We start from the raw sequence: 25,075 nt of genomic DNA, 5'->3' as shown, positions 1-25,075 counted from the left end.
TTCCATTTACACGTATTCATATACAGAAAAAAACATCCAATGCACACTGACCACAAGTCACATAAATATTCTGAAACCTTCAAGTAAATAAAATTAAAGACAAAAATCTGTTTTGTTTGCTGTTTCAGAGCTTGTTTTTTGGTTGTTTCTTTTCCCCTTTAACTTTAATTTCTGAGTGTTATAAGCAGGAAAAGATAGGGAAAGGAAGGAAAAGCATGAGTGTTCAGAGACTTCATATTTAGGGAACTTGAATCTTGAACATAAAGTTGACCTGGTTTTCTAAAATGAAAATACAAAAGGTTTTGACTGCATATATATATATATATATATATATAGATTTTGTCTAAAATATATTCTCATTTATAGTAAGAAAATAATATTTCTGCTTTCACATTATATATGGTTTTATATTGACTCCAATTAATAAAATGTACTGTACTTGCAGCTGTTTTGGTTTTTAAAATAAGAAACCGTAATATGGTGTTTAATGTATTCATAGCATATCTCATACATTTCGGCTCAATGTTTGCTCTTCAAAATAACTCAACTTTATGCCACGTAACCATTATGTCTATTCATAAAATGTTGTCTGATCCATTCTGTATATCATAAGTGAACATGAAAGTGTGTGTTAGCGACACAGGATCTTCAGACATGCTGAGACGGAGTGTGCAATGTTCCACACTGCACAACTGCAGATCCGACATTATAGCGTTGTTTCGCTGCTCATGTCCCTGTGATCTCGGTGTCTGCTTCTAGGGTTAATATCTGTGTCGTCATAGTCCGATTCCATCTCAATCTTCACCTGGGGCATGGGGCAGGACATCCCTCTGGCCATTGGCATCGCCGGGGATGGTGGACAGGAGATCTTCAGATGCAGAGTGATGCTGTGGAATGGCAACTTCCAGTTACAAGAGTGAGGAGGAGTAAGAGGCGAGGGCAATGACAGGAAGGAGGAACAGCAGGCTGTATTAAGATGTTAGTGTTCCAGGGGAAAGAATGTGAATGAGGACACCTAAATCAGGAAGAAGGCTCAGTATGCTTGTCCTAGGTTAAGCAGATTAATTCAAGTATTTAAATGTGATAAATACTAGGGCAACTATTGTATACCTTAACAAGAAGTTTCTGCATTAACATTAGTTAATGCATTAGGAATCATGAAATAATTTTGGTTTTGGGTTAATGTTCATTTCTAGATCAGACCTCTATTATAATATATATTTTAAACATTCCTGTTAAGAAATATACAGAATATATAATGTAATATATTACATACTTAACAGGAATTTAAAAAAAGTTAATGTGCACCAAGGTTGATTTTATTTGATCAAAATATAGTAAAGACTAATAGTGTGAAATATTATTACAACTTAAAATAACTGTTTTCTATTTCAAAATATAGTTCAAATATAATTTATTCCTGTGATGGAAAAGCTGTTTTGTTTCTTTCAGCAGCCTTGAGCCTTCAGAAATCATATTAGCTTATTTATTTACATATTAAACAGTTGTGCTGCTGAATGTTTTAGGAAAATATACATAGATAGATATTTATAAAGTATCTATGATCAATTTAAAGTTCAAAAGAAAAGTATTTTTTTGTTACAATGTGAAACTTTACTTTCACTTTTGATCAATTCAATTTGTTGTTGCTCAAAAAATTAAATTTCTCTTAAGTATGAAATCCTACTGACCCTATATATATTTTCTGTATACAGAAAATATAAAATATAACAAAGTAATAGTTTTATTATAAAATGTTGAATATTTATATATCAACATTAACATATAGTATATGTAAAAAATTAAGAAATGCTATCATATCTATTATGATAATAGTCCAGTATGATGCCAAATGCAATAACTAATGTTAACAAATCGAACCTTTGTTGAAGTGAACACTTCATCCAAACCATGCCCCCTGAACAGCAATGCAGACATGAAACCCAGCAGACTTTACATCATTTCTACATCAGAGTGATACAGAGGCACACATTTGAATAAGTATGGGTTGCGGATATATTGTGTAGGGGGGTTGGGGGGGGGGGGGTATTCTGGATAAGCACTCTTATTGGAATCACAATTATACAGGGAAAGAAACAACCAAAATTACATGACACACTTTATATCTACTAAAATATATATATATTTTAAAACCTTTCTCACTGCCATCTTTTCCAGTAATTCAACGAAATAAACAGAAACTGTACTTACATCTAATTATGGACGTTCATACGTGTGTGTTGTTTCTTTAGGTGTGAAAATGTAAGCAAAAGAATATATATATATATATATATATATATATATATAATATGCACAATATAATAAATTACACATTTTCTATAATAGCATGCAGAGTAAAATACTTGTGGTTGCATGAAAACAATTCTATCTGCATTGGTTCAAAGGGCAATGAGAATATAGCAAAATACTCTATACGAGGTCTTGCATGACCTTAGCAGTTATACATTTAATATGCAGAACTACCTCTCAACTATGTCATCTAGTTCTGCTGTAAGTATTAATGCAGTCTTTAGTATTATTAAATGTAGAGTGGATGTGTATTCAAGAGGAAATGCTCTCGCATTTAAAAAAAAGAATAAAGTCAGTATCAGTGGTAGTAACTGCCTGGTTGGCATCGGGCTGCCCACTCGGAGTTGGAGTCTGGCCCCCGTAAGAGGTCACGGTAGGGAACGTGTAGTTTGAGCACACAGTACCTGCGATCCAAGTCCGAATCACTGGGGGAGCAGTTTGCATAAGGGTTATACTTGTCCTGTGGATCAAAGAACAGATAAAGATGAGTTTATGCATGTATAGAATTGGTCAAAGTTTGTTTTTGAGGCTTCATTGGTATAAGCATGAGGCTCTTTTCCACCAGAAGGTGGCACTGGAGAAGCACATTACAATAACTTTGCCAAAAATGAGAGAGAATTTTTATATGACTTAAGTTAAGTCAAATAAAACTTCTCTCATTTAAATCCCAGCCGTCTGCGTCTGTCTTTGAATAATCAGACTACTAAAATACTTACGTCTTCACTGTCATTCCCTCCTTTGCCTTTCTTTTTGTCCTTCTTGGTATTCTTCTTTTCATCCTCCTTTTTCTTCTTTTCCTTCTCTGGCAGGATATCATCCAGCCATGCCAGGTCATGTTGAGAGAAGACCATGTCCAACATCTTACGTATCACCATGAGACCAAGAATCTGAGGGAACGAGACAAACTATTTTTTGGTTTCCTTAACACATACCTAATATTTATTATCTTTAGGAACCTTGAATTACATACTAAATCCCAGACTCCTGGAAATTCATCTCAATGTTTACAGGGTGATTTATCTACATATTACAATCGTACAACATTTTAAAGTACAATTATCCCTTACCGAATAGATTACATGGAAACTAATATAGTTATGAATCATGATACACATTGCTGTTTGTGTGTAGCAATATAAAATATTCATACCATGACTGGGAAAATGATAGCAAGGAATGTGGATTTGAGGATCCAGAGAATAGCTAAGCACACAATCTGCACCAGTGTGAACAGGTGGACTCTTCTCAGCGGTACGTGGCGCAGGTATGAAAAATCTGGCTGGTGTTTCGCTGGCATCATAATCAGTTTGATCCTGTCCCAGAACTATAAAGGACAAAACGTCTAATTAGATACTCAGGGGAAAAATCTGTCATTATTTACTCACCCTCATTTAATTTCAAACCCAAATGACTCATTTCCATCTAATGAAAGTGAACCAGGACCAGGTTTTTGCAGACTTCAGACCTTTTGATGAATACACTGGTTCACTTCACAAAATCATTCAGTTGTTTGAATGATTTGAATAAACAGATTCACTTTACAAAATGGTGCAGTCTCAATGGTTTGATCTGAATGATTTGTTCAAAAATTGGACTGATCAGGTTCTCGATTTACTCAGTGATCACTTCCATTGGCAACTTCCATTTTGATCATTTCCTCACTCAAAACTTTCAGATGGCTTTAGAAAACTTGAAATCTATGGCACCACAGTCATGTAGACAACTTGTATGATGTTTTTATAATGCTATCATACTTTTTGAAGCTTGAGAGTGAGAAAGTCAGACACAACAGTCATTTTGTTTGAAATAGTTTGAAATGACTTAAAAATTGACTTTCTATTGTTTTACCTCAATTATATGAGACAATCACAAATCTACATGCCCAAGCTTGACAAATACAGGTGCTGGTCATATAATTAGAATATCATCAAAAATATGATTTATTTCACTAATCCCATTCAAAAAGTGAAACTTGTATATTATATTCATTCATTACACACAGACTGATATATTTCAGATGTTTATTTATTTTAATTTTGATGTTTATACCTGACAACTTAGGAAAATCCCAAATTTTAGATATTAGAATATTGTGAAAAGGTTCAATTTTGAAGACACCTGGTGCCACACTCTAATCAGCTAATTAACTCAAAACACCTGCAGAGACCTTTAAATGGTCTCTCAGTCTAGTTCTGTAGGCTACACAATCATGGGGAAGACTGCTGACTTGACAGTTGTCCAAAAGACGACCACTGACACCTTGCACAAGGAGGGCAAGACACAAAAGGTCATTGCAAAAGAGGCTGACTGTTCACAGAGCTCTGTGTCCAAGCACATTAATAGAGAGGTGAGGGGAAGGAAAAGATGTGGTAGAAAAAAAGTGTACAAGCAATAGGGATAACCGCACCTTGGAGAGGATTCTGAAACAAAACCCATCCAAAAATGTGGGGGAGATTCACAAAGAGTGGACTGCAACTGGAGTCAGTTCTTCAAGAACCACTCCGCACAGACATATGCAAGACATGGGTTTCAGCGGTCGCATTCCTTGTGTCAAGCCACTCTTGAACAACAGACAGCCTCAGAAGCGTCTCGCTTCAAAAAGGACTGGACTGCTGCTGAGTGGTCCAAAGTTATGTTCTCTGATGAAAGTCAATTTTGCATTTCCTTTGGAAATCAGGGTCCCAGAGTCTGGAGGAAGAGAGGAGGGCACACAATCCATGTTACTTGAGGTCCAGTGTAAAGTTTCCACAGTAAGGGATGGTTTGGGGTGCCATATCATCTGCTGGTGTTGGTCCACTGTGTTTTCTGAGGTCCAAGGTCAACGCAGCCATATACCAGGAAGTTTTAGAGCACTTTAGCTTCCTGCTGCTGACCAACTTTATGGCGATGCAGATGTCATTTTCCAACAGGACTTGGCACCTGCACACAGTGCTAAAGCTTCCAGTACTTACTGGTTTAAGGACCATGGTATCCCTGTTCTTAATTGGCCAGCAAACTCGCCTGACCTTAACCCCCGTAGAAAATCTATGGGGTATTGTGAAGAGGAAGATGCGATATGTCAGACCCAAGAATGCAGAAGAGCTGAAGGCCACTATCAGAGCAACCTGGGCTCTCATAACACCTGAGCAGTGCCTAAGACTGATCGAATCCATGCTACACAGCATTGCTGGAGTAATTCAGGCAAAAGGAGCCCCAACTAAGTATTGAGTGCTGTACATGCTCATACTTTTCATTTTTATACTTTTTATTTGGCCAAGATTTCTAAAAAATCCTTTCTTGGTATTGGTTTTAAGTTATATTCTAATTTTCTGAGATACTGAATTTAGCATTTTCCTTAGATGTCAGTTATAATCATCAAAACGTCTGAAATATATCAGTCTGTGTGTAATGAATGAATATAATATACAAGTTTCACTTTTTGAATGGAATTAGTGAAATAAATCAAATTTAATGAATGAATGTAATAAAGTTTCACTTTTTGAATGGAATTAGTGAAATAAATCAAATTTAATGAATGAAGTGAAAGTGAAAAGTGAAGTGACATTCAGCCAAGTATGGTGACCCATACTCAGAATTTGTGCTCTGCATTTAACCCATCCGAAATGCAGTGAACACAAACACACACACTGTGAGCACACTAGAGGTCTTCACAGTGCACCCGAGACCCGTCGACCCCGGACCCGACCCGGGACCCGTATGGGTTCGGGTCTATATTTTAAATCATCAGCCGGGTCCGGGTCGGATCCGAATCTATTACCTCGGGTCCTGGGTCTGTTTAACATTGTGTGTAATACCCGTGCGATCGCCGATCGGAGTCATCGGACTCATAGAACATCCGGCCGTTATCAAAGACTGCTTGTGTTTTTTGTAACTTGCAACTTGTAAAATTAGGAAAAGAAAAGAGTGAGCCAAAAAAAAGTGATCTCTCTCTCTCTCTCGCTCGCAGACTCGAGTTAATATACAAGTGCACACACGGTAATGCTTGCAGACTTGACACACTCATGTTTAATATATTTCAAATCAGCAACACAATCTGAGGTGAAAGGTCACATGAATGCTTTCTATTGCGTTAAGGCATTTAGGTTGATAAAGCCATAGACAGTAAAAGAAATGGACACAGCGACCCCATTGGAACTCAATTGAGACAAATGAAGCCCAGTTTTAGCATTTTTTAGCACTTCCGTTTCTGACGCGCAGACTCAAACGAGGCTTGACGACGTCAGCAACCTGTCTGACAGATGTAAATCTTCTAGTAGCTGTGCGTGCAAACTGCCATCGTTAATCTTGCAGAGACGGCGAGCTTGAGCGGGGAGTTCTTTGTCGTGAGTGAGCAGGAGTAAGTATTCCGATTAATTATTTTGTATAGTATTTTAAAATGTAACGCCAGTACGTCATATTAAGTTAATTGCCTGCGAGCTTCTCCTCCTGTCTGTACGGTAATGCGACAGAGAGCCGAGTGGTTATGACGCAATCGTTAGCCTATTTTTTACAAAAACTGTTTATACGGGGCCATAATGTAACATAGAAGGTAATGGAGCCCTTTATACATTGTCGTGTATCTTTAGAAATAAATAATGGACAAACAGAGTCTTTAAACGCCTCAGATGTAAAGTTATTCGCTGTCAAAGTGACGCCAAAATGAATGGGAGTCAATGGGAATGCTAACGCAAGTGAAGTTCTGCTAAAAGATGGCAGCCCCCACCCGACTTCAACTTCCGATCGAGTTCCTTGCCCCTTGGATAAAGCTAGCACGCATGTGCAGTCATGTTTCTATGGCAAGCAGTGAGGGACACTTCGACTGCCAAACCGCGTTTTACATTTTCTCCCATTTTTATAATATTATAAATGAACCGTTTAATCTTAAAGTTTTAGTGGTTCAGATTCAAACTCGATGCTGAGCAGAGAGCACAGACAGAGATCAGATGATAGTAAATAAATAATGTCAGCGGCCATGGCATTGCACGAGCGATCGTTATTATAGTTCAAAAGGCAAACAGTGCAAGTTATTATGCGAATTAACTCGAGTCAGAATGTACATGTGCACAGTAGCATTTGTCATCCGTCACCGTGACATCAAGTGGACTGCTGAAGCTGAAATAATGAGTGGATTCAGCTTGGACTTGGAATAACGAGAGGAATAACATGAATAACTTTTTTGATGGAGGATTGTAATGCATCACAGGCAGTCAGGTACAAGGAAGAGAGATCACGGCTCTTTAAATTAGGTAAGACAAAAAGCTGTATTCTTCGCAACAGTTTTATTGACTTGTAATAGCAATTTAAGGTAGAATATGTCAACGTCGGGTCCAGTCGGGTCTGTGTCTTCCCGGCGGGTTCGGGTCCAGATTTCAAGTAATATACGGGTCCGGGTAGGCATTTCTCGGATCTACACGGGTCCGGGTCCAGCTTTTGAAATAAAAGACGGGTCCGGGTCGGTTCGGTGTAGTACATTACGGGTCTCTGTCGGGTTCGGGCAAGAATTTTTGGACCCGTGAAGACCTCTAGAGCACACACCCGGAGCAGTGGGCAGCCATTTATGCTGCGGCGCCCGGGGAGCAGTTGGGGGTTCGATGCCTTGCTCAAGGGCACCTAAGTCATGGTATTGAAGGTGGAGAGAGAACTGTACATGCTCTCCCCCCACCCACAATTCCGTCCGGCCCGAGACTAGAACTCACAACCCTTCGATTGGGAGTCCAACCCTCTAACCATTAGGCCACGACTTCCCACAAATGTAATATACAAGTTTCACTTTTTGAATCAAATTTTTTAAATAAATTAAAAATAAGTCAAAATTATATGACCAGCACCTGTATAAAAGAAAACATTGCTATTTAGAATCAAACTCAGCTTTTAACCATTTAGCCTCAGAGAAGCGTGAACCAAAATGCATTTGTATTCCTTCAGAATATTGTAAACCTCTCCGCTTGAGGTCCATCTTTTTGCCAGTGTCCTCCTCTTATTCTCTAACTGACATTAAAGTGGACTACTATTAGAGCAGCACAGAAAGCTAGCACACAAGAGGGTGGATTCTTACTGCAGTCTGACAGCCTCATCAAAATGCAGCTCAAAATTGCCTCAGTAAACCCAACCGGCATGCAAATATCCATTCCCACAACACCACGCTCTTCCATCCCTGCACTGTCAAAGTGGGGAGAAATCACTCATTTCTAATCACTAAACACAGTTGCAGCATGCATGCAAATGAGTGTTACCCTCTCACACAAAGTGCAAGTTGTAAGGTTTTCCCTGTATGGTTTGAAAATTTTCTATGAAATTAAAACATAGAAATGTCAAAAACAATAAAAGTACACCAGCCATCAGAACTGTTCCAAGCAGTTTGGTAATGGCTGTGAGGAGGAGGAGGAGGAGGAGTGGTGGGGAAAAGGTTAGATCCCTAAAGGCACTTACTTGGATACCACTAAGAGAAGCAACACCCATGTAGAGGAAGACTCCATACAAGACCGGCATAGGAATGAACTACAAACAGAAAACAAATACATACACTTCAGCTGCCAAGGCAACAGCAGTGACATTTGAAGACAACATGAAGACAAAACCAAAGCTATTTCATTCTCTTAATAAACATGAACACATTTTCTCAGTCTCCATTCTGGTATAAAGTATAACGCCCACTTTCCACCATCCACTCAGTTTTTCTGATGAATAAAACCTCCTACCCTTCTCAGAATAATCAGATCATGGAAGTGAAGTGACTTTCAGAGAAATATAACTGGAAGTGCTCATGAATCTTGCTTTTTCCCTTAATTTAAACAAAACAGCACACTATATATATATATATTTTTTTTTTTTATTTATTTATTTATTATTATTATTATTTATTTTTTATTTTTAAAGATCAGGCAAGTGCTTCTTCACCTTTTTTTTTTTTTTTTTTTTTTGATTTTCTAAGAATGTTTGACCTTTAAAAACACATTTCAACTGCATTTAAGGTCCCATGAATAATAATAATAATACATTTTCTTTTTGAAAGTCATGGCTTTAAGATGATTGCATCTGACCAATTGAAGATGACTTTCAGGCTGCTATCCTTTGTTTCCTTTAACTGTTTTAGAAATTCAGTTTAGTAAATACATAACATTTAAATGTGCACAAGTTGTGGGTCAGCAAGATTTTTAAAAAGGAAAATACAATGAAATGAAAGGAAAATAAATTAATACTTTTATTCACCAAGGATGCATTAAACTGTGAAGCAAACAGTAATGAAGTTTATAATGTTACAAAAGATTTATTTCTAATAAATGTTTTTTCTTTTAACTTTCTTTTAGAAGCATCCTAAAAATGTATCACAATTTCCACATAAATATAATAATAATAATAATTGCTTCGTATCTAATCAGCATAACAGAATGTTTACTGCTGGATAGTAATGAGCACAATGTATTCATTTATATTCAGTTATTTAAATTTTGTGATTATATTTCACAATATTACTTTTATTGTATTTTCAATCAAATAAATGCAGGCTTGTTGAACATAACTTCTTCCAAAAAAAAAAAAAAAAAAAAAATCCTGACCCCAGATTCTGATCAGTAGTGTACAGTACATAACATCTGTTTGTTCTTTCACCATTCGAAATAGTACAGCTAAAGTAGATCAGATCATACAGACATCATCAAAGAACTTTCTTTTATGATAATAATTGCTAATCTACCCTAAATAACAAGTGAGTGTCAGTATTAATTATCTCTGTCATTTGAACAAGCTCACCTGCAGGATTGGGGCCAAGAAGATAGACACTCCTGTCAGCACAAAGACCAGGATTCCTGTCAGCCTTTGCTCTCTGTAATCAGAAGAGGAGCAGTAAGAGAGAGAGAAAAGAGAGAATAGAATATGGAGAACTATTTGTATTTGTATAATTTGTGTTGAGCTATGATGCAACAAAGAAGCAACGTATTACATATATTACCTAAGCAGCTTTTTTAGTGTTGTTTCCATATTTGACTTAGTGTATGTTTTTAAACATAGCATTTGTCATAACATGATAGCAAGTGCCCGACTCACACCAAACACAGTGCACAAATGCATTTATTTCAGCATTCCAGCTGTATCCAGAAGATTTAAGCAGTTTATAGCTACATTTTGAGGCTTGGCATCTGTTCCATGTAGATTAATTACCATTTGGATATAAATGTGGTCCGCCTCCTCACATAAATTGGATTTTATGACAACCAAGTTTGTAGTCTCAAGTCTCAATAGCCCACTCTCAGTAAACGTTTTATAATTTATGGCTGTTATTAAAGGAAATGATTAACATGGTAAGCTAAAAATCACCTTTCTTTTTCTGTACACAGCCAATCAGAAACACCATCAGTGGGAGCCCACAAAACACCTGCTATGGTTGCTAAACAAGTTGTCCCTGTCTGTCTCACCTCACACCCAGAAACTGCGGCTGTTCCCCTGGAGCACTAGACTCGCTCTCCATCTTCAGTGAGTCAATGTGAGCGATGGAAATGACAGTGGCTGCCACGTACCACGGCAGGCCCATAAAAGAGCAGGCTACCATCAGAAAGCCCACCCACATTAGATCCAGGTGATACCCACAACCTTTCTGTAACAAACAGAGCGAGAATTTGAGGAAATCAGTGGCGATGAAAAGAACAGGGGTGGTGAAAGATCTGCTCATTGCACAGGTACCTTTAGCTTGTTTTCCTTGCGGTTGACGATGACAGCGCTGATCTGCTGGTCCATGAAGATGAGGATGGTGACGAGGAGCGCAGGGACGAAGCTTGCCAGGTAAACCCACCACGGATTCTTTCCAAATGGCATCACAAACCAACCCCGGTCGGCGCGTGTGGGCTACGTGATTTGAAGAGGAAATACCCAATAAAACAATGAGGAAAAACTAAAGAAGAGCCTTTATTGAAAAGTCAAGATCAGTTTTATTCTCCAGCACGTGTGAGCTGAACTTCATTTCCTCGCACCTTGAACTCCGTGGGAACAATGAGTTTGGGAGTCTTCAAACCCATTAGCATGTCCAGTCCCACAAATGTCATGATGGACATGAAGATGGAGAAGTCACTAATCAACTTCCTTAGCTAGACAGAAAGAAAATAAATGTATATACTGTATATATACATATATTTAAAAGAAGTGAATAAAACACGTAGTTGCAAAAGCAGAATCACAGTGTTGTCGCAAAGCTACATAAAATATGTTGAGCTGCAAACTAGCCATTATTCATTATTCTATTATTATTATTATTGCATACAGAGTTTTTTCTTTTTATTTGATTGAAAATATAGTTAAAACATTTGAACCGTTATTACAATTTCAAATCAAATCAAATCAATGTTTTCTACTTTAATATATTGTAAAATGTAATTTATTTCTGTAATGGGAAAGATGCATTTTTAGCATCCATTATTGCAGTCTTCAGTGTCACATGATCCTTCAGAAATGATTCTAATATGCTGATTTGGTGCTCAAGCAATGTTTCTTATTATTGTCTTTTAAAAAGTTTTCTGTTTTTATTTTTCTCATTTTTCCACCTTCTTTCCTGAATTTACAGGTACAAAAGCTCTAACACTATCAAAGACCCTACTGATCTTACTAAATCCCATCAGCTATTAGGATCATGCAGAATTAAAGAATAGAGACAACTTTTATCTTAAACAAGATATAGTCAGTCAGATTTTGCAATAGCAGAGAAAAACTTAAGGAGGAAAGGACATGTCCAAGATACTAACAAGGTCCAAGTGAGTGACAGAAAAGTGCTAGTGTGAAAATCAGTTTTTTTTTCAGGAGTTTGGTGAGAAAAAGGAAAAAGAAACTTACCTTTGTGGGAAAGTAGCGACTGAATTTGAACTTCTTCAGGGTTACAGTCATAGTGTAGGTCCCGAAGAACAAAATGAAGGACATGAGAGCAAGATCTGGAACATACTTGCAGGAATTTCCTACCAGTGAGCCTCCGTACTTTACACACTCCTTCTTACTCAGCTGACTCCAGTCCAGAGCTGTTATATTCAACTGAGAAGATGGGACAAAGACAGAGGAAAAGGTAGAAATCAGGGACAGGAGGGAGGATTGTAGACAGGGCAAAGGATGGAAGGGTTGTGTGGTGCGTAAACAAAAAAAAAGAGAGAAAAAGAGAGAATAAAACAGGAGAGGGCCAAAGACATACAGCGATACAGCAGACCTAGATCAGTAAGAATCAATTTGTTATAAATTAATTGGATTTATGTTGGATTGATATTTCCTTCATAATGAAATAATACAAAAACACAAAGTATCATTGTGGGTTATCAAATCAGTGATAGTTCGTGCAAATACAGTGGATTCAAAAGCTGTAATCTAATCTGAGCTCATGCTAACACAGATGTGAGTGAGGTGAAGACATGAGGCACTTACACCAAAGAGAGCAGAGGAATTATCTGGCACTGGGACTACAGTAACATCGAAGATCATTGGTGCCACTGAGCAAACAGAGAGAGGGAGAATCAGAGAGGAAAATGAGCAGAACAAATGGAAATCTCAAGAAACTTTGTTAGAAGGATTTATCCAGGATCAAAGCCATTTGTAAATGACTGCAGGCATTGCCAGTGGTAGAATTGAAAAAAATAAAAATAAAAAGCCAGTAGATGGAAGCAATTCCCTGTTTTAATAAATTAAATACTGAAACATTGAGATCAAACAATTCGTACAAAACAGCCGATTCAATTAGAAACGATTAATCCATCAGAATGGCTCACTGGATTTGTTCAAAAACTAATTAATTCAAAAACTAAACCGTGTTGTTATGAACTGTTGTACAACATTAATAGCACATGTGCTGTTATTCAAAAGAAGTACACTGCTTGTGCAACAAATATAAAAACATAACAACTCATACATGGGTGGGTGCTATAAGGCATCCTTATAATTTATAATTCATTCATGAATTATAAGGGCATTCTAATAGGGTTTATCATGCAGTTAATGCTTTCAAAGGACTCTCAAGGCATGTTTTTGTTTGGTTTTTGTTAAGTCCTATCTTCTCTCAATCCCTCCAAGTCACACATACAGCTCGATATCGCTGTCAAGGGAATGTGTTAAAAATCATACCTTTTATTTCGTCTTCTTTTAAAAGAACTTCAAAAGTTGCGCTTGCACCATTTTGCGTGAAAAATTTGGAAAACTTACTTCCTCTTGTGCGCAGCTTGTTACAGAAACAAGTTCTGATTGGCAATCGCCGTTATTTATTTCATGAATTATCATAAGAAGGCTAGAGAATTTAACATTTTTTATATAATAAACAGTAAAAATCTAAAGGGGATGGTAAGAAGGGATGGTGGTTCAACTGAGTGGGTGCTTTCATAATTTTTTTTTCAACCAGGGGGATGCCATCCCACCTCAAACAGAACCCGGTGTAGCTCTACTGAAATGTTCATTTGGTGTTTGAAACAATCCAGCATGCCTAAATTACTTTTAAAAGACCTCATTGCTAGTTAACATTCATTGCTGCAATCCATATGATAAACACAAACTCATAAAAAAAAAAACATGCTATTTGTCCAGTTTAAACTCATGCTTATGGAAATGTACTCACATCAATCGGAGGCCACGTTTGGGGTTTGGAGCAAAAACAAACATAACACAAATAAGTTACAGTAATCACATGCACTCAGCCAGTTCTTTTCAAACACTCAAAGCAACTTTGTTTAATCAAGAAATGAATATTGGGCATGTTAATTAATGCATACTGACGGTGCAGTGACTCCAAAGTGAAATGTATTCTGTAACACTGCACAATAGGGTTTGATTCATTACCATAAGTAAATAGTTAAAGTTTAATGAAAAAACAACAAATCACACTTCTACAGCATATTCATCAAGATTAATGTTCATTTTACAGCATGTAGGGTAAGATTTTTTTTATGTCGCCTTTTATGCTCACAAAGGGTGCATTTGTTTGATCAAAATATGTGAAAATATTCTAATTTAATATTACTAAAATTAAGCTGAATTATCAGCTTTGGGGTAGAAGTTTACAGAGATATGACATTTTGATAAAAATGTCAAATAAATAAATAAATACACAAAAGCAAATCAAACATACACATAGTTCATTCATGTTGACTTTAAAGGCAGGGTATCAATCTTAAATGCTCTAAGTAAAACAAATAAGAAAACTAGAAAACGAGAACTAAAAAAATATTTAAAGCAAACACAACCTAAACAAAGTGAAAGAATAAAATTGAAAATAAACAATTTATTTGATGTGCTCTATGCCAAGAATGGACTTACTTGTGTCTGGTGCCAAACACTCGCACTTGTAGGCCGTAACATAGTCTGGTTTGAAGTCTGTGTTGATGGGATAGTATTTGAAAGATCCCACCATCTTCTTGATGGCATCGGAGATGAAGATGAAGGAGATGAGGCTAGAGAAGCCTTCCTCAGTGAAACGCGTCATGTACTTTATGATGTAGCTGGCATCCACTGCGACCAGGAAAATGCACTGCACGCAGGAATGTATTCCGATCCACAGTCGAAGCTCCATGTAATCAATCCCATTATTTCTGAGGGGGGAAAAAGTTTACAATAAACAATAAAGAGAGATAAATACAAAAGCAGTGATCACTCGAGAGCAAGAGAGAAGTCACTTATTTGCATCAGTGAAGAGAGATGATTTATGAGTGTCTTTTAAGGGTTTGATGAAAGTGAGCAATCGAGGCTCTACTGTATTGTCCACAATAATCGACTGTGAAATTATGATGGATTGGTGCAGAGGACTCTCTCACTTGCTGAATTCATAAAGCAGTTTTTCAAAGATGAGGATGGGGCCCGTTGAGCTGAGAATAATGAGCGGTTGACCGCCAAACATGCAGAATACTGTTCCTGCTAGAGCGGTGCCCAAAAAACTCTCCATCACCCCCTGACAGAGAGTTAAACAGGGATAGAGACATGGAAACAAGTTGAAAAAAGAGAGAGACAAAAAGAAGACAGCTATAGATGAAGCTACTGTCACAAGCGTAAGAAAAGAAGATGATATGCAACTTTTAACAAACTATCATGTTCTGTGTCAAGTATAGAAAACTGCAAGGTGTACCTGGTAATTGTCTGTGGCATCCCCTAGAAGGCCCCCAAAGGTGATTGCATTGGTAATGCAGCCCAGGTAAATGAAGAGCACTGCAGAGATGGACTGAATGTGGAAGCCTTCATAAAAGTCGCTCGGGTACCAGGGGAGCTTCCTCTTTATGTCAAGGAAAAGGCCGCCACAGAACCTGTCCCGTAAACGTAGATGTTTAATTCATAATTCAACAAAGACTTGTCCTCTTTAGCTTGTGTTAGACAGACAGAGGTGAGCTCTATCTTGATTATTAGCACTGAGTACTGGCACCCATTTTCTATCTCTAAAGTTCTCAAAAGCCCTTGAGCGAGAGTGCCAAAAAGTGCATTCAATTTTCCTTTTCTGACATACTGATCAAGATATGAACTCTCCTGAACCTCAGAGCTCTAAGGCATCTTTCAATTATTTGCAAAGGCAGATAAGGCAAGAACACTTCGAGCTCCTGAAACTCAAGCTATGACCAAAAATTTACAGCCGAAGTGTTTTAGAGGCTTTGCAAGGTTGAAGTACTAGAACTTCATGTCCTGAATATCAGCGGATGAATGCTCAGTCAGCAGGGCTGTAATCATTCAGAACTTAATTGCAGATATAATTTCAATTCCCATGAACTAATGGAGGTGACAAACAGGAGGCAAAATTGAAATTTGAACGCAAGAAAGTAGATTTAAAATGAATAAAAAGTTTGCAGAGGAAACGTTGAATGTTGTCTTGTAAAAATATTGTTTGAACGTTTTTGGAGAAATGTTTAAAGTCTGCATTAAATCGAAATCTGTGCAAGTTACTCCACATTAAAATCTGAAAATTAGCTTCAAGTCTGGAATGGCATTCTTTCAAGTTGCACTGAGTAAATGCAGCTGGATAAATGTCTGGTTTGTATGTCTTATGGATAGAAGAAAAGAAATACATAACTTTAGGTGGATGGATGGATGGATGGATGGATGGATGACACAATGGACCCACCTCCCTGTATATGCCAACTCTTCGCCAAGCTCATGTGGAACAGGCATCTCCTCATCCTCACTAACAGGCCCTCCACCGACTGCTGTCCCATTCATCTGACCCAGCTCATTGAGGGAAAACACAGACTTCCTTCTCAGAGAAAACAAAGAGAATGTCAAGATGGGAAACTTATGGGCCAACCAAAGCCACACAAGAATGAGTTTTACCTTTGGTCTGCTGAGGGAATTTTTTTGGGGGGTTCTATGCGAATTTTGGGGTCCCATTCTCCAGGTGGAAGCACAATCACCTCGTCCAAAAACTCATCAATGCCAGCAATCAGATCCTCTCGGTCCCTGGCTTTATATGCTACATCACTGAAGAGCTATAGATAAAAAAGAGATTTTACCCAGGATAATTTGGATGTATCCCACATTAAGAATGGTAAGAAATACTGTAGACTGTATTACAAATATGAATTGCATAACAAACAAACAAAACAATCATACTTACATCATCCACCATGAGCGTGGCGATGGCACGTCCAATCTCGTTGTAAGATTTGGCTTTGCCAGGAGGCCCAAGTAGCACAAACAAGAATCTGTCCATTAAGACAAAACATATTCAAAACTTAAAGCTGCAGTAGGTAACTTTTGTAAAAATATATTTTTTACATATTTGTTAAACCTGTCATTATGTCCTGACAGCAAAATATGAGACAGATAATCTGTGAAAAAAATCAAGCTCCTCTGGCTCCTCCCAGTGGTCCTATTGCCATTTGCACTAATTAATCCGCTCCCGGTAAGAAAGAACCAATCAGAGCTGCGATACGTAACTTTGTTTGTGTTCAAAATATAGATAAATATTTATAATAAGCGAGTACACCATGAATCCGTTTTCCAAACCATGTTTTTAGCTTGTTCTGAATCACTAGGGTGCACCTATAATAAGTGTTTATATTCAGACTATTTTAGATTGCTTCGGGGGTACCGCAGCGGAGTAACCCAGTACCTTTGTGATTCTTCATAGACATAAACAGAGAGAAGTAGTTCCGGCTACAATGTTCTTCCGCAAGACGCAAGCAGTTCTGTTTATTAACCACTAAAGCGTCAAAAGTTACCTACTGCAGCTTTAATTTTAGTTCATCAAACTTCTTCCATCATTTTTCTGCAGACATATTGTGAGTTTTTTATGTGCAAAACCGTCACCTGGTGGGCACTGGGACTTCTGTCAGACCTCCAAGAGTGGTGGCCTGAGACAGCCGAACGAAGGCAACAAAGGGTTTTTCCAAGAAATCCACTTCTCCAACCAGAACATTTGATGCCTCTGCATCTCTGGGGATTTTTTTCATAAACTTGTTCTTCAGCTGAAATAAAAGTGAACAAAGAAAATAAAAATAAAAACATTTGATAGGTACAGTAGGATCCTTATGTTGTCTTTTACCCTTCTCTTCCATCATAGCACCCTTATGTTGTTATTTAACCCCTATGCTCCATCACAGGAACCTTAGGTTTCAATTTAATCCTTCTGTTCCATCAAAAGACATTTATGATGTAATTTAACCCTTCTGTTGCATCACAGAAACCTTATATTATCATTTAAACCTTCAGTTTCATCACAGGTTGCTTATGTTGTAATTTGATCATTTTGTTCCACTTCTGATGATTACATTGTCATTTAACCCTTTAGTTCCATCATAGATCCATTACTTTGTCATTTAGATTAGATTCAACTTAATTATCATTGCACATGTATGGTACAAGGCAATTAAATGCAATAAGCAGTAAGTACAGGATATACAGTGTCTACAATATGTTTTAACCCTTCTATTCAATTATAGGACCCTTGTGTTGTCATTTAACCCTTTTGCTCCATCACAGGACCCTTAAGGCGGTCGCACACCGGACGAGACGCGCCGCGTCGCGTCGCGCCACATGTAGGACAACTCGAGGTATCGCACACTGGACGCGCACATTCTAAATGCGTGAGCTCAATTTCGCAGCAAGATGGGAGAGTTTTAACTTCATCTATTATTTTATATTATTTATTTTAAATATATGATTTTAATTGATAAAAGCTGAGTTTTTAACGTTAATTAATGAAAATAATCTGTGTTATTATAATAAGTCTGTTATTGTTTTGTTGTATCTGTTGTCTAGGCAACTGTGCTGCTGAAAACGTAACCAAACACTTTGTAATGTTTTATTTGAATGAAACAAGTGTGCTGTACTTTAATTTCAGTTTCAGTTTATAACATCTGGGTTTTTTAATATAAAACTATGCGGATGGCGCTCTGTGGCGCGGCAGAAATTTGAACAGCGTTCTGAGTCGTAGCTGGGCGCCGCAGACAGACGCAGAATGGCGCCGCCGGTGTGTGTACTCACATAGAGAATAATGTGTTCGAATTTTAAAGACGTGGCGCGACGCGACGCGGCGCTGCGCTTCTCGTCCGGTGTGCGACCCCCTTTATATTGTCATTTAACCCTTCTGTCCCACCACAGGACCCTTATATTGTCATCGAACCCTTCTGTTCTATCATAGGACCCTTATGTTGGCGTTTAACAGTGTGCTGCTTTTTATTATTGAAAGGTTCTATATAAATAAAATGTTATATTATTTAATTATATATATATTGTGCTCTTTATATGTGCCAATAATCTGAAACTGCACATTTAAACACAAAAGTTGATTTATTGCTATTTACCATCTGTGAAAATTTTCACATACATTTGCTTGTACTATTTTAAACTTTATTACTAAAATGTGTGCAGCCTTTCTCACTTTGAAGACAACAATTCCATCTGAAGCCTTTGAGTAAAGTGCAGTCTGGATTTATATTAATCTCTCTGCTTTCCTCTTTTTTTTTCCTCTCTGACGAATCATAAACCAAGCATATATCCACTGGCGTTATGACATTCATGTAGAAGAATTATATCTCAACTTCACATTGTGTGTCAGGGATGTAAGAATGGAGTTCAGAAAGGCTACGCTGAATTATCTGGCAGACGAAGCTCAATGTGTTTCTATGTTGGCCTATTCTAAAAACCAATATATCTCACTTCTTTGGATAACAGTTTGGAGTTCCTCCATACAATGCTTTACATTTTCCCAGCTCTATAGACAACACAAAATGGTTTTGGAAGTCCTATACAATTTATACTGAGAGCCTTTTGACGGGAAGTCTAGATATAAATGTTCAATTATTTTTTCAATGATTTTCACCATCATTCAAAACTTTTGGTTTTTAATGAAAGAAGTCTCGAATAAAGTCTTCTTTGAAAGACGTCTCTTATGCTTACCAAGGCTGATTAATATTGAAGAATACGGTAAAAACAGTAATAATGTCATATAATATTAAAATAAAATAAAAAATAGTTTTTTATATTTTAAAATGTATTTTATTCCTGTGATGACAAAGCTGAACTCCAGTCTTTAGAGTCACATGATACTTCAGAAAAACATTCTAAGATACTAATTACTTGGTGCTCAAGAAAAAAAAAATCTTATAATTGTCATGATATATGCGTTTAGGGTTCTATGATAAATAGAAAAATGATCTTTTTCTATTTTTCTATAAAATAGAAAAAGAACAGCAGATATTAGGAATGGAAATCTTTTATATATCATTATAAATCTATGTCACTTACTATCCATTGAATGCATCCTTGCTTAATGAAAATATGCATTTCTTTTTAAGAAATCTTACTAACCTCAAACTTTTCAGCAGTAGTCTACATGTTTAAATCAAGTGTTTTTTTGCTCAGGCACACAAGACTAACAATTTAAAGGTATAAATTATGAAAACTTTGCTGTTACAATATATCTTCATGAAGAAAAGCAGGACAGTAAGTGTCATGAGTGTCATGACTGGTGGCTATATATGTTGTGTGCCCCTGGACAAACTTTGTGACACCATTTTCCAGGGAGATCAGCCCTCAGATCCCGAGTATCTCTCTGCATGTGGGAGCTCAGCATGAGGACCACACACTCAGATGGTCCATTTCCCCAATGGCAGATCAATACCAACCCAGACACCAGGCTACGGCAAAGCATAGCACATCAGATCAGCAGCACAACAACACACAATCACAGCAAGCTCCTCATAACAACATACCATCAAATACATCAATTCAATTATGTTAATAGAACAAATTTTACAATGCAAAATATCTATTTATTAAAAGGAATGGCAGGAGTTTCTTATTTCTGTGATTTTCAGTTGATTCTTTTGTAACCTCAAAAACACTCTTCTTGGAGCTGTAGCTAAGAGTATATATTTAAAAAGTGTTACTCCACCCCAAAATGATAGTTCTGTCATTAATTACTTATTCCCATGTTGTTCCAAACCCGTAAAAAACCTTGTTCGTCTTCTGAACACAATTTAAGATATTTTGGATGAAAACCGGGAGGCTTGTGACTGTCCCATGACTGCCAAGTAAGTTACACTCAAGGTCCAGAAAAGTATGAAAAGCATCGTCAGAATAGTCCGTCTGTCATCAGTGGTTCAACCGTAACGTTATGAAGCGACGACAATCATTTTTGTTCACGAAGAAAACAAAAATAACAACTTTATTCAACAATTCCTCTCCTCTGTCTCTCTCCACATCACTGTAGCGCCCTTTCGGAGAACATCCACTGAGTGCAAACTGCGTATGCTTCTGTGTCCATGACACAAGGGTATGTATTCTACATATAGTAACAAAAACAGCACATCAGTGCAGTGTGGCTGACACAGAAGAGCGTACGCTGCTTGCGTTCAGTGGATGTTCTCCAAAATGGTGCTACGGTAATGCCGACAGACAAAGAGGAGACGAATTGTTGAATAAAGTCATTATTTTAGTTTTCTTTGTGTACAAAAAATATTTTTGCCACTTCATAACATATTGCGATTAAGAAGACAAACGATGGTTTTATGGGTTTGGAACGACATATATAAATATAAAAAAAATAGAAATAGTAACTAGTTACAGTTACTAGTTACTTCATTCAAAAAGTAACTAAATTACTTTGTTGATTACTTACACCAAAATGTAATGCATTACTGTTAAAAGTAACTTTTTAGTTAGTATTTTTAAAGAAAGTTCTTTAATGTTCCCATTAAGTCAGTTTTGTGTTTGTATAGACCATGTTATAAAAGGGCATTAAGAAAAAAAAGTTATTTTAGTTATACATCCAATTCCAATATAATGATGCTAGAGAAAAGACATTTAGTTTAAAAAGTCTAGAATCTTTCTTGCTTGAATTTGTCAGTGGGGTCAGTCTGGAAAATTGTTCACGGCAGATAAAAATAGCTTCAAAGCAAATACAAAAGATCTGTGCAGCTGCTATTGTGAACTATACAAAGGCTGTTGTGCCTGGACAGATTGTGGTTTTCTACATTTGTGACTCACCTGGTCTGTGCTTGGTGTGTCTGCAATGTCATTCATACTCCTGCTCTGAGCTAGGCCTGCAGACACACAGGCACAAATAAACACAGGAATGTCATTACAAATATTTAATCAGAATGATAAATATTAATTAAGCCTTATACCATCAGCTAGCTATTTGACAACTAATCTGACATCACTCACTAACTAACTAATTAAAAACTCTTGCCAGGCAGCTTTAATGGAAAAGCTTTATATTAATTGCTAATTGCTAATTAAAATAGACTTACGTAGCCGGCCATAGTTGGCTGCTTGTTTGCTTCGAAGATCTTCTGTAGAGCGGTTAAAATTTGCTCCAGCAGCAGGGGATCGGGCGGGGCTCCGAGCTTTGAGACACAAGCAACATTACTTTTTAAACAAACTATTAAGCAGACAATGTTTTTCTAATAAGTTGATGCTAATGAACTGCAGGAAAAGGACAGCAATGAAATAACCCCTGGAAAGAAGTAAAATGGGATTGGGGACTGTTCATCAAAAAGTCACTCGTAGTATCATTTTATTCAGTAATGTTCAGGACGAATTTAACAATTCTTGTTTTTGCAAGAGTTTGAACAACATATGATCATTTCTGGATGAACTACCATTTTATGAAAACAAGCAATTAGGCTGCATTGTACCTGAAGATTCACACAAGGAATCTACAAACTGACAAGAGAATGGTGCGATTCCAATGCGGTGCAATGGTTTAGTCATTGTTCATTTATTCCTTCATTTTTCAACCTATTGTGCAGAATACAGTATGAGTAGGGATGGATGGAGATGAAGATTGAACACTCACTGACTCCAGACCCAGACTTGCCCAGATCTACAAGGGAGCGATGGATGGGTTTCTTTGTCTGGTGTCTGTGCTTTCTCAACAGAACAAAGCTGATTTTATCTCTCAGCTCAGGACCAATCAAGCCTTCCTCTATCTGACGCTCGATGATGTCATCTACAGGAGACAAAAGTTAGCTGTGAAAGTACACTGGTATGATAACAAAACTTAACAATGCATGACAAAAGTAATGAAAAAAAAAACATTTTTTAAGCTACACTTCAGTATGCAAGACGATATCTGTTGTACAAAGGTTTTGATGGTTCAGAAAACATCAGTAGCCCCCCGTTAGATGACAAGCGCCGAGAATAAAGCGCTCGGTTGCTGACCGACTATCTGTGGTAGTGAATATCCCTCCAGGTCCAGCAGCACGGTGCCTGTCTGTAGGCATGTCCGCAGTTCAAACAGGCTGTGCAGGGAGAGCGTAGAAACGTGGGGTTTGCTCCATCTCTCACCACCTTCCTCAACCTTTTCCTCAAACTTCACCCACCTGCAGATATGCACAGTCACACGCACGCACACACACGCACACACACATACACACAAATTTGAAGTCAAGCAGAGAACGGGAACATTAAATTTCTAATGTTGATGTTGTTCTGGCCCAGATGCTGTTTATTTTAAGATGAAATGTGAAATGTCTGTCTCACTAGAGCAGAAGTGCCCAAACCTTGAAGGGCCATAAATCAAACTTGATATGAGTCTGATTTTTGGTCACAGGCTGAAAATAAATGTTGCCTTATATACAGCCATATTACATTTAAAAAATTACATGTTTTTATATGAAATTAATTTATATTTTCTACAATTTAATGCAAATGTGTACATTTTGTAATGTTTAAGATAAAGTAGAAATGTAAATATGCTTTAATGGCATGTTTTTCTGCCCTCTTGTGATATGACATGATGGGCCAAATCAATTTTGGCATTTACCATTTATATATTGTAAAAAAAACAAAATATTCTGATGAATTAAACATCAACATACATATGAAATTCTTCACTGTCTGATTAATTTGACACAGCTCAGAATATTCACTAGAACTAATTAGTAGTAGTGTTCTTTTAGTATTATTTATGTTGTATTTTTACTATTTTAAAATTAGCGTTTATTTTTTATTTTTAGTTTTCATTGCATTTAAATTCTTTGCAATTTGTTTGTGTCATTTTTATTTTTATTACCATTTAGTTTCAAGTTACGTGTAATTCAACTATTCAACTACAATTATAATTCAACTTAAATGTATTAAAAAAATTTAATATTTACAGTAGATCTTATTATACAAACCCGATTCCAAAAAAGTTGGGACACTGAACAAATTGTGAATAAAAACCGAATGCAATGATGTGGAAGTTTCAGATTTCGATATTTTATTCAGAATACAACATAGATGACAAATCAAATGTTTAAACTGAGAAAATGTATCATTTTAAGGGAAAAATAAGTTGATTTTAAATTTCAAGGTATCATCACATCTCAAAAAAGTTGGGACAAGGTCATGTTTATCACTGTGTGGTGTCCCCTCTTCTTTTTATAACAGCCTGCAAACGTCTGGGGACTGAGGAGACAACTTGCTCAAGTTTAGGAATAGGAATGTTGTCCCATTCTTGTCTAATACAGGCTTCTAGTTGCTCAACTGACTTAGGTCTTCTTTGTCGCATCTTCCTCTTTATGATGTGCCAAATGTTTTCTATAGTTGAAAGATCTGGACTGCAGGCTGGCCATTTCAGTACCCGGATCCTTCTTCTACGCAGCCATTATGTTGTAATTGATGCAGTATGTGGTCTGGCATTGTCATGTTGGAAAATGCAAGGTCTTCCCTGAAAGACGGCATCTGGATGGGAGCATATATTGTTCTAGAACTTGGATATACCTTTCAGCATTGATGGTGCCTTTCCAGATGTGTAAGCTGCTCATGCCACACACACTTATGCAACCCCTTACCATCAGAGATGCAGGCTTCTGAACGGAGTGCTGATTACAACTTGGGTTGTCCTTGTCCTCTTTAGTCCGGATGATATTCAAATTTTGATTCGTCTGACACAAGAGTTTTCCAATTTGCCACAGTCCATTTTAAATGAGCCTTGGCCCATAGAAAACGCCTGCTTTGACTCAAAACTAGCCAATATTTGGCATGACATTCGAAAATGTATCACTTTCAACATTTGATATGTTATCTATATTCTATTGTGAATAAAATATACGTTTATGAGATTTGTAAATTGTTCCATTCCTTTTTTACTCACAATTTGTAAAGTGTCCCAACTTTTTTGGAATCGGGTTTGTATTTCAGCCTTACAAATTTTTCATTACAGTGATTTTGAATTTGCAATAGGTATAAGACTATTGATGCCATTTGTGTTTTGCATTGGTGTGTATGTTTTTATACCTAGCTGATTCTCTCCACTCCAGCTCATCGCCCTCGTGTTGCAGTGTGTCCATCTCAGTGAAGAGTGTGGGTGTGGGCATGGTTTCCTCATCATCCCCCAAAATATAGCGCAGCCGCTCTGCTGCTGGGGACA

At 37.2% G+C, this 25,075-nt stretch overlaps 1 protein-coding gene across 1 annotated transcript; it reads right to left on the bottom strand.

Annotated features, from left to right (window-relative positions):
* Positions 1-267: 267 nt before the first annotated feature.
* Positions 268-25,075, bottom strand: LOC128009568 (electrogenic sodium bicarbonate cotransporter 4-like). The gene is made up of 23 exons (XM_052592957.1): positions 24,943-25,075; positions 22,882-23,042; positions 22,517-22,669; positions 21,969-22,064; positions 21,703-21,758; positions 17,521-17,678; positions 16,826-16,913; positions 16,543-16,697; positions 16,337-16,465; positions 15,356-15,530; positions 15,048-15,181; positions 14,554-14,825; positions 12,679-12,713; positions 12,106-12,297; positions 11,253-11,366; positions 10,966-11,127; positions 10,701-10,879; positions 10,039-10,111; positions 8,719-8,787; positions 3,461-3,634; positions 3,027-3,197; positions 2,715-2,770; positions 268-887 (listed from the first exon to the last, which is right to left on the bottom strand). Exons 1-23 carry the CDS (start codon positions 25,020-25,022, stop codon positions 707-709), a joined length of 3,063 nt encoding a protein of 1,020 aa, XP_052448917.1. The 5' UTR covers positions 25,023-25,075; the 3' UTR covers positions 268-706.

The sequence above is a fragment of the Carassius gibelio genome, chromosome A5 (assembly GCF_023724105.1).
Source record: "Carassius gibelio isolate Cgi1373 ecotype wild population from Czech Republic chromosome A5, carGib1.2-hapl.c, whole genome shotgun sequence".
Taxonomy (NCBI): Eukaryota; Metazoa; Chordata; class Actinopteri; order Cypriniformes; family Cyprinidae; genus Carassius; species Carassius gibelio.
Note: the sequence above shows the minus strand (reverse complement) of the source record. Positions and strands in the feature narration are given on the sequence as shown.